This window comes from Aulonocara sp. 'chitande type north' Nkhata Bay, linkage group LG4 (genome assembly GCF_057382095.1).
Source record: "Aulonocara sp. 'chitande type north' Nkhata Bay isolate Kocher_YH1m ecotype deep benthic linkage group LG4, A_spYH_male_GT1.1, whole genome shotgun sequence".
Classification (NCBI taxonomy): domain Eukaryota; kingdom Metazoa; phylum Chordata; class Actinopteri; order Cichliformes; family Cichlidae; genus Aulonocara; species Aulonocara sp. 'chitande type north' Nkhata Bay.
Window position 1 is genome coordinate 3467944 of NC_141347.1, and position 19733 is coordinate 3487676.

The window sequence follows — 19733 nt, forward strand, 5'->3', positions numbered from 1 at the left end:
ATGGATTGGCCTCCTTAGAGCTCAACCTCAGCATTATTAAGACAGTGTGAAAACTGATTTGAACTGCCTTATATACTGTATTCTCATGTTTGCTTGCACATTTCAGTAAATTTCTGCACCTATTTCCCATTTTCCTGACAAAATATAAAGAAATGAGAGCTTACTGAAGACTGCATTAAATAGATATCCATGAAATTTACAAAAAGATCCAAAATCAGCCTGAGCTGTTCTGATTAGTGCTAAGCGGTGATCAAAAGGAGTTAAAGTTGACATTAGCATGTTAGCATTTAACACTGTCTGACACAGTTGTAAGGGGCTATTTAATAGGCCACTCCCATCACCGCCAGAATTACAACTGAATTTCAATATTTCGTCTGTGATGACTGTGCCGGCAGCAGGGTCGGTTAGGTTTAAGAGGCTAAAAGTGGATCAGCCAGTTGGAAATAAATTCTTTCAAATACTGGGGAGAGATACACAGAGAACCACCTCACACACTGCCCCACCCCCCATGGATTCATTCATGCACATGGGGGTTATGTAAGAGAGTTACCCTCCTCTCCTAACAGACATGTCCTTGCATCAACTCAGGCATGAAAAGACGAGGAAGGATAACATCAGGGAGGGAAGGGGCCCCACCACGGAGCTCCACGGAGCTCAACCTGTCAAACCTGTGGAATGCACATGTGCACGGTTTATCAGTGAGGACGAGGTGCTTATTAAAATGTCCTTGTCAGGACGCCAGAGACTTGACTCTTGGTAATATGATAAATGTGATGGAAGTCATGTACTTTTTATTTATTTTTTTGAAGTTAGTGACAACACAATAACGACTGGTGGAAAAAATGAATGTTGAGTACGAAGCGCATTAGAACATGTTGGTCCAAATATACCCTCTAGTGGTAACTCTGAGAATAACACCGTCTTTGATGTTAGCCTCAAAAAATGTTGTCTGCACCTGATGGCATCATCAAAGTTCTTTTTGTGCCAAGAGCTACACTACACCGCACTCACTGGATCACTGGAATATGTTGCGCCCTTTAAATCTTAAATATGCGAGAAAATTTTTTTGGTTTTTTTGTTTCTTTGTTTTGATTAATATTACTTTCTGTTAATTCAAAAAAGGTAAATTTTCATATAGTTCAAAGCTTTTTTGCTTTTATTTCTATGATTTTGGCTCACAGTTCATTGACTTCAGTATCTCAGGCTGCTCATTTATACCCTCAACACCTAGCTGGGGCTTCCTTTCCATAAATTACTGCATGATTGCAGCATGGCATAGAGACAGTCAGCCAGCAGCACAGCTGACATGATGCTGAAGCCCAGGTTGCTTTGATAGCAGCCCTCAGCTTGTCTGTATTTCTGGGTCAGGTGTTTTTCCCACAGAGTTCCTGATAACACAGATATAATCGAGAACTCTGTGGGGTTCAGGTCAGGTGGGATGGCTGGCGAGTCAAACACAGTGATAAAAAGGAAATCAGCATCTTCACGTAGCAGATAAAGCTTCTTGTAGGTTCTGTGTTGATTCTGGACTTGATAAAACAAAATGCACCAACCACCAACAACAGCTGCAGATGACATGAAGCACTGTGGAAATGTCACAGTGGATTTCAAAGAACTTTTATTGTCACATCACATGTGCAGGTACATTGGTACAGCACATGTGAGTGAAATTCTTGTGTGCGAGCTTCACAAGCAACAGAGTTGTGCAAAATACAATAATGTAAACATGCGAAATACAAGAATGGCTACATCTGAAACTAATAAATATATGTACAATATATATAATAGTATATGCGATATATTTCGATTATATATATATTTTATGTGTCTTGATTCTTTAGTTCTTAGCTTCTGCATATTTCAGTCTTCCAGGAATTGGCTGGAAACCCAATGTGGAAATGTATTTGTTTCATAAAACATATAAAAATCAAGATTTAATTTCCTCTAAAATGGCCTTTAAAGGTATTCAAAAGTGTTAAATACAGAACTCTTATATGGGTTTTTCTGCTTTCTGTGGGCATTAATGCATGCTACACTGAAGCAAAAAGACAGCACAATTGTGACTGAAAGTCTGGCAGTGCATAGAACTTTTAATGTTGTAAATATAGCATCGTGATGCTTTGCTTAACCTGCTGTTAAAACTCTAGTAGTCCCACAGCCCCCTCTAGAGGACACAGTAAATGACAACCAGCTATCAATGTTCAAAGTTACCAGGGTTTATGTTTGTGTCTTTTTGTGGACTCTAATGACAAGTACAGACAGTGCACGAAAAAATATTTGGATGCAGGTAAAAATAGATGTGAGATTAAAATATGAATTCAAATGTTTTGAAAGACTATTTTGGCTGCTTTGCTGAATCGTGTGCATGGTGTCTAGATTGAAATATATAAGAAAAAACTCTACTGGCAGCTTCCACCATTAATGAAGCAGGTAGGAACTCCATGGAGAGACTGGGTGGAAACAGATGCATTTCAGGTGCATTTCAACATAGTGTGTGCAGCATTTCATAGAAACATGCAAACATACACAGGAATACACCACCAATACTTCAATATCTGGTAAGAAAACCTTGACTATTCAACATAGAATGAATTCTCTTAGGCAACTTTCTGGGAATTTATTTAAGTAGTCTTAAAGACTACTACAGGAATAGTTCTCCAGGCTTCTTGAAGGATCGTCAAAGCTCTTCTTTGGATGTTGGCTGCCTTTTGTTCTGTTCCCTGTCCAGATGATCCGGCCTCTGGGGAGGCCAATCCATTACTGATGATGTTCCATTTTTCGATTTCAAATTTTTACTGCATTGGAGGTGTGTTTTGAGATTATTGTCATGGTGAAAAATTAAGCTGTTGCCCATGTTGTCCATATATCTGTCAATTTTGACAACATCCCCCGATTTCTGAAACAAATTAAGACGTACAGCTCTGCTATCACTTCCGACATAAATGAAGACAGGAAACTAAACAGCAGTGACGTTTGTAGGGTTACTGAAGTTGGGCTAGCTGGTTTAATATAATGATGTGCTATGTGACCGCTAGCAACGCAGCTATGTTAGCATAATATAAACACAGTAAAGGTGGAGGATGAATGCTAACTTTTTTCCACTCAATAAAAGTTAAGATGAGGGTTCCTGATGGACAAATGCAATCGCATGGCAGGATGCTGTAAAAGGACCAAACTTCAGTCAGGAGAACAACTGAGATAATCCATCCATAATACGAGGTTAGTCATTAATTTACTGCTGCATGGGCTGGGCTGTAGCTACATCCTAAGGTTTTAAAAACTGAGTGTTACTCCCCACTTAAAAACGAAGCGTTATCTAGGGTGGGGGGGTAACACAAAGTGAAAAAGAAAACAAACTACTGAAAAATAGATGTCATTAGACATGATTTATTGTAGTGATGTGTCGGTCGCGAACGAAATGGCTCTTAGAGCCGACTCTTTGGAGTGAACAATGTGAGCCGACTCCTTATTGGGAGCCGTGGTTTTTTTCTTTATTTCTCTCACCCTCTCTCTCGCACTTTTTTTCCGCTTCACTCAGCATGCAGCCTTGTGCTTTGCGCTGGGATGAGGGGGAGGGGCGGTAGTTACACTCGCAGTAGCACAGGAACAGAGCGGGAGGGAGGGAGAGAGAAAGAGTCAGGGACAACAACATCACAGTAGAAAGGTATAGTAATCATCCACAACTATTTTCAGTTGCAGATGATAAAGGATTCAGAAAGTTTATTCATGCAGGCCCATATGACAGAGAATATGCATGTTCTTTCTGTTTTCATATTTTAATTTGTATTTAATTGTGTTGTGGTTTGCAGTGTTTTGTGTTGTTTTAAATTAGTTTAAAAGGAAAAAGCTGAAAATTTAAATAGTTAAAAGTTGAAAGGAAAATAGTTTGCTTTTGTATTATATGATTTATTTATAACATTGTATGTGGAGTGAATAAATAAAAGTATATTTACAGTGGCCCCTAGAGACAAAACACGCACAAACTCCAAAACATGTAAAAACTACAAAACACGTACAAAACACAACAGAAGTGCTCCAGGATGCTAGGCGCAGTGTTGAGCTTTTGTTACCTAGTGCAAGTACCAAGCCAGCAAGTACCAACGACCGGATTTGGTGTGTGGTAGTAACAGGTAAATGAACATTGTTTTTTAATTATTTGAATATATATGAGTGCTTGTATATAAATACACAAACAATAGAAATATGCTTTCAATTGTGTAATTTAAGTAATCCAGGTAGCTCTGTTTTGGAAGTTCAGTTAACGCCAGAAATGTGGTGGTGGTGGTCAGAGGGCCCGGTGGCGCCAGTGTTCGGCAGCCTCGCCTCTGTCAGTGCGCCCCAGGGCGGCTGTGGCTACACTTGCCATCACCAGTGTGTGAATGGGTGCATGACTGGATGTGTAAAGTGCTTTGGGGTCCTTAGGGACTATTTGTAAGCTATACAAATACAGGCCACTTTTTATATATAAACATATATAAATAAAACCACTTTTTTTTAACATTAGTAATTCCTTTTGTGCATAATTTTATATTGTTGTTAATATCAAATTAATGAAAGCAACAAAACAACCTGAAATGCCGGTCGTGAGCCGAAAGAGCCGGTTCTCTAAAAAGAGCCGGAATTCCCATCACTAATTTATTGCACAAAACTACTAAAGTAAAAATGAACTCAGGGAAGCTCTTTTCTTCAGGGTCTCCAGGGCCAAAACAACAAAAAAAAGCACCCCCTTTAACTAAAAAACAAACCAAGAACTCTCTGTCCAAAAACAAAATACAATGGCCGAGGTCCCTGTCTAGCCAAAAACAGGAGAAAACAATTGAAACAAAAATGGCAGAGAACCTCTGCCTGCTTCCACTGTGATTAATGATTAACACTGTAAAGGCACACCTTTGCTCACAATAAAGAAAGAAAACCAAAGTTACACAGAGTTTAAATTCTCTCTCTCTCACACACACACACACACAGCTAAAGCCTGCTGCCCAAACCACTGTAGCTCACAGCTCTGGCAAATGGGGGAAGTGGAGGGGGCGCGGCGGTTTGAGATGGCAGTCTATGCCGTGGCTGACGAGCTGCAACACACCTCAGCTGTGGCTCATCAGGCAGACCTGGAACACAGGAGAGGGAGAAAAAGGCTCTCTCACATAGGGAGAGCCACGCGAGGTCAGCGACCGTAACACCTCCCCCAACATACAATATCACATAAAGTAAAACAGATATACTTTTAACACATGTCACCAAGTTTGTTATCAAGATTAACACTGGGTCCTGGACAGTGCGTCAGCTACCACATTGTCCATACCTCTCTGATGTCTGATGTCTATGTTGTACTCCTGAGCAAGCAACGCCCATCTCCTCAATCTTTGGTTGTGATTGTACATATGCTTTAGGAATACTAGAGGGTTATGGCCAGTATAAACCATACCCCACGTACACGTCGAAATGCTGCAAAGCAAGCATCATGGCCAGGGTTTCCTTCTCAATGGTGGAATAGTTGAGTTGATGAGGCTTGAACTTAGCTGAGAAGTAGGAAACCGGGTGACTGATGCCATCAACTCTGTCTATGAAGTCTTCCATGCGAGGATGTGAATCAGGGACTGTGACTGCACTTACCCTCCTAAAATCAGTACAAAAATGAGGAGAACCGTCTGACTTTGGTGTCAGCAGACATGGAGAGCTCCAAGAGCTATGGCCAAACCATTTTCAAGCAGGTACTGTACCTCTTTTTTCATTAACTCCCTCTTGAGCAGGGGCACCGGTATGCGTGTTGCAGTATGTGACCGTAACACTGAGCTTTGAATTGATTAGCGGTAATAAAAACCGAGAGAGGCCGACAGTGATCTGACAGTGACAGTGACAGTGTTTTTAGGGGCTTGTTGAGATTAAACAGAACAAGATACAAAGCATTAAAATATGTTAAAAACACAACAGCCTCATTGAACGCAGGATTCATTATGTCATCATTTAAAGACTGGATAGACACTTGCTGTTGTATCTCTCTCCTGACCACCTCCTTACGTACTGATGATGATTTGAACCAAAAATTTCAAATTTGGATTTATCATTTCATGAAACATTGATTTTTAGTTCAAACACTCTTTTCTCCCATTTTCCCCTCCTTGCCTTCTTGACAGCCACCAGATCATCTGTAAGGTCCTGTGTCACATCTGCATTCTTCTTCTTGACTTCATGACTTTAAGATACTGTTCATCTGCTGTAGACAGTTTTTTTTTTTTGTTGGCTTGTTTTGTTTTGTTGCTTTTAGGCTTGAAACTTCTTTTGCTGCTTCAGACCTTTTTCAGGACACACTGGACATCATGCTGAGATATGAAAACATTTCACCTCATAACTGTTTGGGAATCTCCTTGTTGGTAAAAAATACTATTGTGTGGTACTGCATTCTGTATGATGGGATAAAATAAAATGTGCTATTGTGTAACTGCTGCTATTATTCAGTAAGATCATAAATTCAGTAAGATCATAATTCACGTCGGCAGTAATGACACCCGGTTACGCCAATCGGAGGTCACTAAAATCAATATTGAATCGGTGTGCAACTTTGCCAAAACAATGTGGGACTCTGTAGTTTTCTCTGGTCCCCTCCCCAATCAGACCAGGAGTGACATGTTTAGCCGCATGTTCTCCTTAAATTGCTGGCTGTCTGAGTGGTGTCCCAGAAACGATGTGGGCTTCATAGATAATTGGCAAACCTTGTGGAGGAAACCTGGCCTTGTTAGGAGAGACGGCATCCATCCCACTTTGGATGGAGCAGCTCTCATTTCTAGAAATATGGACAAATTTATTAAACCCCCCAAAATATGACTATCCAGAGTTGGGACCAGGAAGCAGAGTTGAAGTCTTACACGCCTCTCTGCAGCTTCTCTCCTCCTGCTACCCCCCCCCAAAAACCCATCTCCATAGAGACTGTGTCAGCTCCCAAACAGACAAAAAACAAGCTAAAAACCAGCAACAAACAACTTAAACATAAACAATTACAAAGAAAGAACAATAAAGTATCCACATCTGTACCAAAGAGTAAAACAGTGAAATGTGGATTATTAAATATTAGGTCTCTCTCCTCCAAGTCTCTGTTAGTACATGACTTAATAATTGATCAACAAATTGATTTACTCTGCCTTACAGAAACCTGGTTGCAGCAGGATGATTATGTTAGTTTAAATGAATCAACACCCCCGAGTCATTCTAACTACCAGAAATCTCGAAGCACAGGCCGAGGGGGCGGTGTGGCAGCAATTTTTCACACCAGCCTATTAATTAATGAAAGACCACGACAGACTTTTAATTCATTTGAAAGCCTGATGCTTAGCCTCGTCCACCCCAGCTGTGAAACTCAGAAACCAGTCTTACTTGTTATCATCTATCGTCCACCTGGGCCTTACACAGAGTTTCTGTCTGATTTCTCAGACTTTTTATCTGATTTAGTTCTGAGCTCAGATAAAATAATTATTGTGGGTGACTTTAACATCCATGTAGATGCTAAAAATGACAGCCTCAACATGGCATTTAATCTGTTATTAGACTCAATTGGCTTCTCTCAAAATGTAAAAGAACCCACCCACCACTTTAATCACACTCTAGATCTTGTTTTAACATATGGCATAGAAACTGAACATTTAACAGTGTTTCCTGAAAACCCTCTCCTGTCTGATCATTTCCTGATAACATTTACATTTACAATAATTGATTACACAGCGGTGGAGAGTAGACTTTATCAAAGTAGATGTCTTTCTGAAAGCGCTGTAACTAAGTTTAAGAATATAATCCACCCACTGTTATCATCTCCAATGCCCTGTACCAACATAGAGCAGAGCAGCTATCTGAACGCTACCCCAACAGAGGTCGATTATCTTGTTAATAATTTTACCTCCTCACTACGTACGACTCTGGATACTGTAGCTCCTGTGAAAACTAAGGTCTCAAATCAGAAGTACCTGACTCCGTGGTATAATTCTCAAACACGTAGCCTAAAGCAGATGACTTGTAATCTGGAGAGGAATGGCGTGTCACAAATTTAGAGGATCATCATTTAGCCTGGAGAAATAGTTTGCTGCTTTATAAGAAAGCCCTCCGCAAAGCCAGAACATCTTACTATTCATCACTGATTGAAGAAAATCAGAACAACCCCAGGTTTCTCTTCAGCACTGTAGCCAGGCTGACAAAAAGTCAGAGCTCTTTTGAGCCAACCATCCCTTTAACGTTAACTAGTAATGACTTCATGAACTTCTTCACAAATAACATTTTTATCATTAGAGAAAAAATTACCAATAATCATCCCACAGATGTAATATTATCTACAGCTACTCTTAGTACCATTGATGTTAAGTTAGACTCTTTTTCCTCTAATTGATCTTTCTGAGTTAACTTCAATAATTACTTCCTCCAAACCATCAACTTGTCTTTTAGACCCCATTCCTACAAAACTGCTCAAAGAAGTCCTGCCATTAATTAATTCTTCGATCTTAAATATGATCAACCTATCTCTAATAATCGGCTATGTACCACAGGCCTTCAAGCTAGCTGTAGTTAAACCTTTACTCAAAAAGCCATCTCTAGACCCAGCAGCCTTAGCTAATTATAGGCCAATCTCCAACCTTCCTTTCATATCAAAAATCCTTGAAAGAGTAGTTGTCAAACAGCTAACAGATCATCTGCAGAGGAATGGTTTATTTGAAGAGTTTCAGTCAGGTTTCAGAGCTCATCACAGCACAGAAACAGCTTTAGTGAAGGTTACAAATAGGGATGGGTACCGGTGTCCGGTGCCATGATGGCACCGGTTCTGACATAAACGGTAGTAACCAGACCGAAAAGCAGCGCACATTTCGGTGCTTTATTTCTGTGCTTTTTTTTCCTGAGCTGTGATACACTTCTAGCCAATCATTTTACGTTTCCGAGGATAGTAGGCGGGTCCAGGTACGTACGTTCTTTTAGAGCAGAGCTACAGATTAAAAATGCCCAAGGCGAAGCGGTCGAAAGTCTGGCTGTACTTCATAGCAAAAGATGCAAACTCAGCAGCAACAAGTGCTTTAAGCTGATACTGTGATACTGTCAAAGGAGGTAACACCTCGAATCCGATGAAACACCTGGCAACGCATAGCGTTTTTTTTTAAAAGCCAAGAAATGCGCTGTATTTGATAGCTTGCTGCGAGACCTCACACCGAGCGCATCTACTGCGGGTGTGGTGCCTGTTATCGGACCCGGAGTTAGCAACATCCCCCAAAAACCTGAAGAGGAGAGTCCTGGCCCCTAGCCCTGCCAGTGTAGCAGAAATGATGAGGATGATGATGCAGCAGCAGCCGTTCTTCTCTGCGTGAGTAGCTTAATGTTGTTCGTGTGTAATTTACGTTGAGTAGGCTAACCACGTTATTACATTAATGCATGTAAGGTGAACTAGCAAACATCATCATAGCTACATGTCTTCTTGTTTGATGGCAGATACTCCCTTCACCCTGGCCAAAAAGGCTAAAATGACCAAAGAAAAAGAGGGAAACAGTTAAACATGAGAGGTTTTTGGATAAAGTTTGTGTTTTTTCCATTGTTTAAGCACTGCTTCCAGCCAAGAGTGATACCTTATATGCCCCATAGCTGCAGAAAAGGCTAACATTGTTATCTTTTTACAAAAACCAGCTGAACATGAGAGGGTTTTGGACCAATTTTGTGTTCTCCATTCTTTAAGCACCGGTTTGAGCACCGTTTGAGCACCGGCACCGTTTCAAAAGTACCGATTTGGCACCGGTATCGGATAAAACCTAAACGATACCCATCCCTAGTTACAAATGATCTTCTTATGGCCTCTGACAGTGGACTCATCTCTGTGCTTGTCCTGCTAGACCTCAGTGCAGCGTTCGATACTGTCGACCATAATATCCTATTAGAGCGATTAGAACATGCTGTAGGTATTACAGGTACTGTGCTGCAGTGGTTTGTATCATATCTATCTAATAGACTCCAATTTGTGCATGTAAATGGAGAGTCCTCTTCACACACTGAGGTTAATTATGGAGTTCCACAGGGTTCAGTGCTAGGACCAATTCTGTTTACATTATACATGCTTCCCTTAGGCAGCATCATTAGAAGACATAGCATACAATTTCACTGCTATGCAGATGACACCCAGCTCTATCTGTCCATGAAGCCAGATAACACACACCAATTAGTTAAACTGCAGGAATGTCTTAAAGACATAAAGACCTGGATGGCCGCTACCTTTCTGCTTCTTAATTCAGATCAAACTGAGGTTACTGTACTCGGCCCTGAAAAGCCTAGAAATATGGTATCTAAGCAGATTCTTACTCTGGATGGCATTACCTTGGCCTCCAGTAACACTGTGAGGAACCTTGGAGTCATTTTTGACCAGGACATGTCCTTCAAAGCACATATTAAACAAATATGTAAGACTGCGTTCTTCCATTTGCGCAACATCTCTAAAATTAGAAATATCCTGTCTCAGAGTGACGCTGAAAAACTAGTTCATGCATTTATTACTTCCAGGCTGGACGACTGTAATTCATTATTATCAGGATGTCCAAAAAACTCACTGAAAAGCCTTCTGCTAATCCAAAATGCTGCAGCAAGAGTACTGACAGGGACTAGAAAGAGAGAGCAGATTTCTCCTGTTTTGGCTTCCTTTCATTGGCTTCCTGTTAAATCCAGAATTGAATTCAAAATCCTGCTCCTCACATACAAGGTCTTAAATAATCAGGCCCCATCTTATCTTAATGACCTTGTAGTACCATATCACCCTATTAGAGCACTTCGCTCTCGCTCTGCAGGCCTACTTGTTGTTCCTAGAGTATTTAAAAGTAGAATGGGAGGCAGAGCCTTCAGTTTTCAGGCCCCTCTTCTGTGGAACCAGCTTCCAGTTTGGATTCGGGAGACAGACACTATCTCTACTTTCAAGATTAGGCTTCAAACTTTCCTTTTTGCTAAAGCATATAGTTAGGGCTGGACCAGGTGACCCTGAATCCTCCCTTAGTTATGCTGCAATAGACGTAGGCTGCCGGGGATTCCCATGATGCATTGAGTTTTTCCTTTCCAGTCACCTTTCTCACTCACTATGTGTTAACAGACCTCTCTGCATTGAATCATATCTGTTATTAATCTCTGTCTCTCTTCCACAGCATGTCTTTATCCTGTCTTCCTTCTCTCACCCCAACCGGTCGCAGCAGATGGCCCAGCCCCTCCCTGAGCCTGGTTCTGCCGGAGGTTTCTTCCTGTTAAAAGGGAGTTTTTCCTTCCCACTGTTGCCAAAGTGCTTGCTCATAGGGGGTCATATGATTGTTAGGTTTTTTTCTCTGTATCTATGAAGCGCCTTGAGGCGACTTATGTTGTGATTTGGCGCTATATAAATAAAATTGAATTGAATTGAATTATGTATTGTGTAATCTATTCTAGCTGTGGATCTTGGCATGCTGAGATCTCACACCTGAGATATTTTCCTTTGAAAGAAGCCACACATTAAAGAAAGACAGCCATGTTTACTTCATTTATTTATTTATGAATATATGAAAAGAGAGCTACAACAATCACCAGCGTCATTGGATAAAGTGCACTTCATAAAAGCAGTGTCATCATCGGAAAGTCTACTGACATGACCAGTTATATCACCACTACTCAGTAATGCACATGATGATTCACAAGTCACAGGCAGACTAATGCACATTGTGAGGAATAATGCACACTTAATAATGCACACTTAATAATGCACACCATGACTCAGCAGATATACACAGATATACACAGCTGTGTGTACACAGGGCTAAAAGTGTTACTTTGACATGCTGCCGTATATAAAACTAGATAAAAAACACTCATATGAACATACAAATGTGCAAAAGGCGTTGACTGAGAAGCAACTGGCAAATAATTGTCTTGTTTTGGCACTATTAACATTACAATCAGTTTACAATTATAGAGTTGCTCAGTGGAAGAATTCAAATCTCCCAAAGCTAACATTAAAGGAATTGAAAAATAGTTTCATGGTCATGATGAGAGTTAGATGATTGGATTGATACCACTGGGGCCAATAAGGGAGCACAATTCAACGTCCTGTTAATCTCATTTAGCTGTATTTCAGTTAGAAGCTCAACAGAGGGCACTTGCAAGATGGTCCTCAATGACTGCAAGCAAAAGGAGTTCAATGGCTAAAGGAACAACAAATTGAACGGTACCGCTTATCTCTATCCCTTTTATTTTGAAAAATGTGATTTATGGATACCCTCAAATTTTAGATTTGTGGGGGGTTTTCTCAGAAACTGGGAGAACAGTGATTGCAACAACAAATGAAGCACTGTATCATATCATTATTTAAGCTATACTCCACTACACACACACGTACACTCACAGGAGAAGCTCAAAAAGGATATTCTTAACTACTCATAACTATTATACAGCACTGGGATAATGAAAAGGATCATTTGATGTGGTATCTGGTATTTGTAGTGGGATTAAAAATCAAATCTCTTCATGGTCATGATTCATCTTGTAGCCTGTTAGCTGGATTCATGACCCAAATGTTAATATTTAAGGTTTTTCTGAAACATCAGTGGTAAAAATGGAACCTAAACCATTAAAAAAAAGGGAGTATGTTACTGTTGAGCTCTGTATTAGAAGTTCTCTGATACCACGTGTTTGTATACTAAATATGTACAAAGCTACTTTTAGCAGGTAGCTAGCATAGCTTGAAAAATAAGAAAAAGAAAAAACAAAACAAAGAGCCTACCTTTGCATAATGGTACACACAAAACTGTAAAGCTCAATATTTAACATGCTTTTCCTTGTTTGATTAAATTTCTACAAAAATACTATATACCAAAATGTCTAACTATAATTCTTCTGATATTTATATTAGCTACTGTGCTACAGCGTAGCATTTTCCTTTGTGCTAAGCTAACTGGCAGCTGTAGGTTTGTGTTTTACAGTCAATCTTTTCATCCAACTCTCATAAATAATTAGTTCTTTTTAGCAGGTCCAATAATATTAAAGTACATTAGTTTCTCTTTAATAAAAAGGTAACCATCTGGCAATGTAAAACATTTTAACATTTCTCTATAAAGCACAATAACTGTAGAATGATGTTTAGACTGAAAAATACTTTTGAGGCAGGCTATCAGATGTGAGGTCAGAATATGTGCACTTACCTAAAGCATATACTAAACATCGATATTGTACATAAGTGTCAGAGTATTAGAAGTTGAAAAATAGCTATTATATCTTTCCAACTAGTGCAATAAAATCATTGATTCGATTTGAAAAATCACAGTATCCACTTGAAGTCCCCTTCGGCAGCGGCTGCCACTGAGACATTTGGCAGTGTTTTCAGGAGAGAAGCCAACACTAAGGGCTCGACCCCACGAGGGCGGAAGAGAAAGGAAGCTTCAATGAGAAAAGGCGGTGACAGTATCACACAGAACTATACTATCTAAATTTTCACCACTTTCAACATATATAAATGTATATCAACATTTACTTCTTAATCTTAAAATGTTCTCTGAAACAGTGAGCAACAGGAAAATATTTACGCTACACAGACTGGATCTGAAAAATACGAGGTGAGCTCAGATGAACGTAATATTCACAGACGTGAGACCCTGTAAACATGCTGGGAATTCAGTGTACCCGAATTTACACATTAAATTCCATGTTTAGCAGGCACTCCCTCACATATTTGTGGCTCGTTCAGGCTGTAGAACAAGTGAAAGGACGGGTGTGCGATTAAGCATAAGCATGCTTTCCTGCCTGCCTCATTTGTTCCAGAGCTTCCCCTCAGCGGACAGCCTCTGGTTTAGCCGACAGAGCTGCCGAAGGAAGCCGTCGTTGGGTCCGATCTCTCTTTTCTGTCGGATCATGGCCAGAGCAGTGTGGATGTCCATGTTCTGTTGCAGCATCAGGTAGGCGATAACTAAGGTAGGCGAGCGGCTGTAGCCCTCCCTGCAATGGACGTACACTTTACCTACAGAGGAAAAGAGATGCAGGTGTTACAGTTTGATCAAAAGCCCTCAAACCTGTGCAAAGTTATCACCTGACAAATCTAATTCTAATCTAATACGTGTTGGCCTCAAAGTATGAAGCTTATGAAACTTGCCACTCCTTTTACAACCTAATGGCAAACATTGTCTTTCTTTTTTGTTCTAGCCAGCGTCTTGACTGACGAGAACTTCTTGCAGTTAGCGTGATATGACTGTATTTTTTCAAATACTTCACATACATCTGTGTGCTCCTCTATTCTGACCTTTTTTGTTTTTGTACGCCAGAGCCTTCTCGATAAAGTCGGCCGCCTCTTCAAAGTAAATGCTGATATCAAAGTGGTCTGTGTCGCTGGCCGGTATGCCGTGGTAGATGATGCCTGTGCCAGCATAGAACTCAGCACTGGTGTTGACGTGCATGAAGGAGTTTCCCTCTGCAGCGTTCAGGATGTGGGTGATGCCCAGGCGCTTCAGGCGCATCACATTCGTCGCCACAAATCTGCATCAAGAAAAGAACAGAAGCAAATATGCAATATGAAGGGGACCTTACAGGTTGTGCTTAATATCAACGTGACAACACACTAAACACAGTCTGACCCCTGTTACTCAGTGCTTGGACTACTGCAAAAGGTTTTCGTGAAATTTCTACGCTGTGTGGCTTTGGACTCGCCACAATCGCAAACAATGCATGTCATAAAATTTTGTGTAACCTCAGTTTGTCTATATGATCTTCTTGTAGTCATCTCTTTCCTCTCAACTCCCAACCAGAAACAGCAGACGACTGTCCTCGTTCTGCTGTTGGCCTCTTCCTGTTAAAAATGAGTTCTTCCTCCCCACCACTGCTAAATGCTTGATCTTATGGGATCATCTGATTGTTGGAGCTTTCTCTCTGATACTGTAGGTCCTTTCTGCAGATTACTGTGACACGATACTAGAGAATTAAAATTGAATTTGAAAGTAGAATAAAAGAGTAATTATGACTAAAAGAACAAACCCGCCTCCCTTGCTTACTGATGTGCTGCCAGTATCTGTCTTGCTTCCTGTCTTTGCACTGTTAGATATGTTTGCTGCACAGAACTACGTCCTTGGCTTTCATTTATCCGCATTTGGTTCCTATTCTCTCAAGCTTTATCTGCAGCAAGCACGAAGAGTAAACAAAATACCCATTCATGGCTAAAACTGGCAGTTAGGTTGCTTTGAATGGCACCATTGTTGAGTTCATTATAAACATTGGCAATTATCTAATGACAATTTTTTCACATGCAGTTAATTCATGCACTGAAATCAGTGCAGTCTGGCTGTGAGGAGGAGTGCTGGGAGTGTCCAGCAGAGGCCAGCAGACGCCAGACTATCAAATGAAATAATTTCAAGGTAACGGTGCTAAAACTGAGAAACTAAATATGGAAACATGGCTCCAGACAAACTGTGATTTGTTTTAAACTATATATTATGGAAGCCTGCTGGCTAAGTGTGACTTAATGGAAATAAGCCAACATTAACAACACCTGTGCATTTCTTGCTTTTACAACACAAAACACAATTCATGTTGTTCATTCATTATTCATTCTGCAACAAGGTAATAAATGTTTTTCTGAATCAGGTAACTATGGGCTGTGAATCTCCAGAACAGTCTACATAAACATCTACATTCATGGACTCCATTGATGAAGTCAAACAAGGATTATATCAGTAGTTATAATAGTCAGATCCACCCCTTGCTTTTAGCACCTTCACAAAGGCCCATCCCTAACCAGTGGTTGATATCACGGTGACTGTATTCATCTTTTATATACAGTCTATGCTCACTAGCAATTACAGGTTAATGAACCTGAGCTGTTGCTGATGGTGTTTCTTCAGTTTTAACAGATTCTTCTGGAGAACACAAGACTGCAAGCTAAAGAAGGAAGTGTAGTGTCACTCATGTTTCTGTCTCATGTTTCCTTTTCCCATCATATAAATGCACTGCTGTGCCTCAGAGAGATGTGCTTCTTTTCACTGTGAACTTCTGGGAAGGCTGCCTCACTTAGCACCTCCTGCCTCAGAGATGTAAAGAGCTAAAAATAGAGCAGACTGCAGACTGGTGCTCAAACTGCACGCCAGCTCAGTGGAATCAGGACAGATACATGAAAGCATAAACACAGCAGCTGAGGAAGAAGGATGCGTGGGTGCATGTTATGTGCAGATATGCTTCCCTTATCTATCCAAGCCTATGTTTGTGAGGAGGACATTTGTTGAGATCTAACAGAGAGGGCTTCTGCTCTGTCCTTCACATATACTAGAGAGGTCTCACAGGTCTAAAAAACAAAAGTGCTGCTGTAAAGCTTTTAGAGTCAGCCATGTAAAATTTATTTTCTTTCAAATCTAGAATATTCCTCACTGCATACAGCTTACATTAAAGAGCTGTGAAGGAATTCAAATGATGTTTACCTCAAACTTTAACATTAGCATTAATTCATTAGAATTCCAGTACTTTTTAATTATCAATTATATTATATGATTAAAAAACATGATTATCTGTCATCTAATAAACATTGTGACTACCTTTTAGAATTGGTTATGTTTATTGGGGGGAAAGAGTGTTTCTGAGCGTGAGATAAGAAGACGCCATGTAGTGTCACGTGTTAGCAGCAAATGTTTCACTACAGTAAGCTAACACTTAGGCTAGCTATCACAGAGATTATGAACAAAGTTAAACAAACGTCTGATTCCACTGAATCAGAGCCTCTAAAGCTTCATGAACATGCTTCATGTCATTTGTATAATCAGTCTTAAAAGACAATTTTGAAAAAGAAAAAAAAGATTGTTTCTACCAACGATCAAGCTCCAAAAACTACCCGACATCAACTGAAAGCTTCTTTAACGTCTTGGAGGTCAAATCTGCGACAGACTTACTTCTTTTAAACTCCACACATGTAATATACAATGAAAGATTTCAGCTAAACATCTGAAGTCTACATTTTGAGACAAACTTGTTAACATCATCGGGGTAAACTAAAAGTACTTTGGAACATTCCTGTTTGATAAATAAGTCAAAAACAAGTTCAGCTGATGCCATAGATATCACCATTTGAACCTCATTTGAATGTCCTCCTTAGACTTTCTAGCAGGACAAAGATTGTGTTCAAGAACAGGTTTCTGCTATATCATTGTGTATTACAGTTAAAACAAACATTCTTATTGGAAAAAAGAGAAGTAAAATACAAACATTGTGTCATTGTTCTATTGAGCTAACCATTTTCATAATCACCTGGTTGCATCCCTGGGTTTATAGTGCTAACGTTGTGTACGTTATGTACAGAGAAGTTCTGGTTGTGCATAAGTAGCTTATGCACATCTAAATGTTCCACTTATAAGAATCTGAGTAAGTGCAAAAGACATTGTGTGGCCATCTATTTACAACCATCTACCAACTGGGTTAGTTTCTGTTTTAAAAATGCTCATTACACAGAGACGGTCTCATTACCCTTCTTCTCTGTGCAGAAACAATGTAAACATGTGCGGTCGTACTTCAACCAGCTGTCACCAGGGAGATGAGAGTTGTAACCATGTTTTCTGGGTGTCTTTGGCATCTTGTACTCATCCTTCTTAGTGCATGCTTAACTAGGCAAGCTCCTCCCCCATGGCAAATGAACTTAGTGTTTTGTCCTATTTCCTTTTTTATGTCTGCCTTGTCTTTCTTCCTCCCCACTGTTGCCACATGCTACTAATACAGATCATTCACTCTCTATAATATAAAGCCCAATGAGATGACTGGTACTATATTAATAACATTTAACTGAAGTAAATTTCAACCAATCCCTCTACGTTGGCCTGTATTTCACTTTCCTTAACATGCAGCCCTCTATTTGTATTTCAATTGCCGATACGTTTAACTTATAGAGGGGCTTTATAAGCTTTAGGGGAAAGCACTGACTTATGTGATGAATCAGCTCATCAATTTACAAATTCTGAAACACATTTTGTAATTTTGATTTTCTACAGTACTATAACAGACACCTCTTAGCTTTTCATGTATTTTCAAACTGTACTTTTTGGAGTACTGGAAAATAAATGTGTCCGTCTCTAACTTTGGGTCGACGTCTGTTGTTCAAACATGCTATAGGCTACAAATAAAACATGATTTCAGACACCCTGGATGTCTGAGGTATAGTTTATCGTTTCAAAAAAATTAATTCAACACAGTTCAGTGTGCCATCAATGCTGACCATGCAGAAATCAGTAAAAGTAGAGCATGCCTCTGTGGATGCTCTGCAGGTTAAGAACATGAGCTATTTATAAACTCCTCCACTCCTACCATTTTTCCCTCTCCCCTCCACCTCTTCAAAAATTAAACAGACTGTGAAGGCCATGGTATGCTGGTTGGTTTCCTGCATCCTTTTATTTTATTTCACACTCAGACAAGAGAAAAAATGGATTTTGCCATACCATACGATTTTTAACAAATCTAAATATGTCATATATGTGACAGTGCTGGTTAACAGCAATAAGTCCTTTTAGTAAGCTCAAGCTAAAGTATTCATTCTCTGGAGCGTCTAGATCTTTCTACAGCGCATGAGTGAAGCGTGCTCGTGCAAAGCAAACAGATGCAATGATGTGTTTACATCTTTCATTACTCAGTGAATCCTCTCTGCAGCCTGACCTTTCCTCGTCATATAGGTATAATCTAATAACAATAATAACTTCATTCATATTCTCCATATTTTTCTGTAAGTTTCATAGTGCATCCTGCACGTATGAGCACATTTTCAGAATGATACAGGCTTTTTACAAACACGTGGTCATAATGAAGGATTTGTATTGTCTATAAAAAGCGCTTTATACATGACAACAATGACTCACGCATTGCCGACGTATATCCTCGGGTAGACCTCGTGGAAGTGTTTTGTTGGCCAGCTGTAGAAGCCGCTTTCGTCCGTCAACAGATCGTTGAGTTGCTGGAGTGACACCTCAAAGCTGGACATGTCGAATCGGTTGGAAGCCGATGTCTTCACCTGTTGGTTATGTTTGTTCTTCATGTCCGAAGCAAAGCAGTGGATCCGCCGAGAAGGAATGAACGTGGCAGATAGGTATCGGCTTACGAGGCTGATGGAGCGCTCTGCTGCTCTGAACAGCGCGCTGCTCAGTGTGGGGTAGATTAAACCCACCGACAGGGCCGGAGCGCCCGTATGGGCGGCCCTGGGCCAATGGTCCCCACCATGGTGGGAGAGAAAAGAGGAGAAAATTGCATTAGAGTATCATAATAATAATAAGTGTTATTACATTTTCACACTTTTCTCTCTTGTTTAAATACTCTCAAAGTTCAAACCTTTGTAGAAAAATAAGTCCAGTTTATAAAATGAAACTAAAGATCAAACCCTGTTTTCATGAGCAGAACATGGGAATAGAGCAGCTGCCAGAGAATTCAGCATTAAACAGTTAATGGTACGGAAGTAGAAAAAGCAAGAAGAATGAGTTAAGTAAAGTTTGACTTATCTGACTGTTTTGTTTCGTTTAATGTGCCTTATAATGCGGGAGTACATATGTATATATATATATATATATATATATTGCAACTGTTATCATCATTGTGAGTCAGGTCAAGTTGATTTAAACTTATTTGCTAGCTTCTCAGCCTGTGGCACAGCCCGTCTGGCTTTGTGTAAATATTGTAGTTTGTACTTGAATATTGTCAGCAAAATCCTAGGGTTTTATTAGCCTGTTATTTAGCGGCTACCTTTGTTTTTAGACACTCCATACACCTATAGCACCTAGCTT

At 40.0% G+C, this 19733-nt stretch overlaps 1 protein-coding gene across 1 annotated transcript; it reads right to left on the reverse strand.

The window, feature by feature from the left end:
• Positions 1–11487: 11487 nt before the first annotated feature.
• On the reverse strand, positions 11488–19097 carry LOC147331755 (dual specificity protein phosphatase 3-like). Its single transcript, XM_086287968.1, has 3 exons — positions 18819–19097; positions 14246–14478; positions 11488–13966 (listed from the first exon to the last, which is right to left on the reverse strand). The coding sequence occupies exons 1-3, from the start codon at positions 18992–18994 to the stop codon at positions 13758–13760; spliced, it is 618 nt and encodes a 205-aa protein (XP_086144094.1). The 5' UTR covers positions 18995–19097; the 3' UTR covers positions 11488–13757.
• Positions 19098–19733: the final 636 nt, after the last annotated feature.

Excerpts from the sequence above, each read along its gene's own strand:
- LOC147331755 (XM_086287968.1), bottom strand. The coding sequence starts at position 18,994 with ATGAAGAACAAACATAACCAACAGGTGAAGACATCGGCTTCCAACCGA. Across the intron at positions 14,479-18,818 it reads AGGATATACGTCGGCAATGC|ATTTGTGGCGACGAATGTGA; the intron begins GTGAGTCATTGT and ends TTCTTGATGCAG. Across the intron at positions 13,967-14,245 it reads GGCGTACAAAAACAAAAAAG|GTAAAGTGTACGTCCATTGC; the intron begins GTCAGAATAGAG and ends TTTCCTCTGTAG.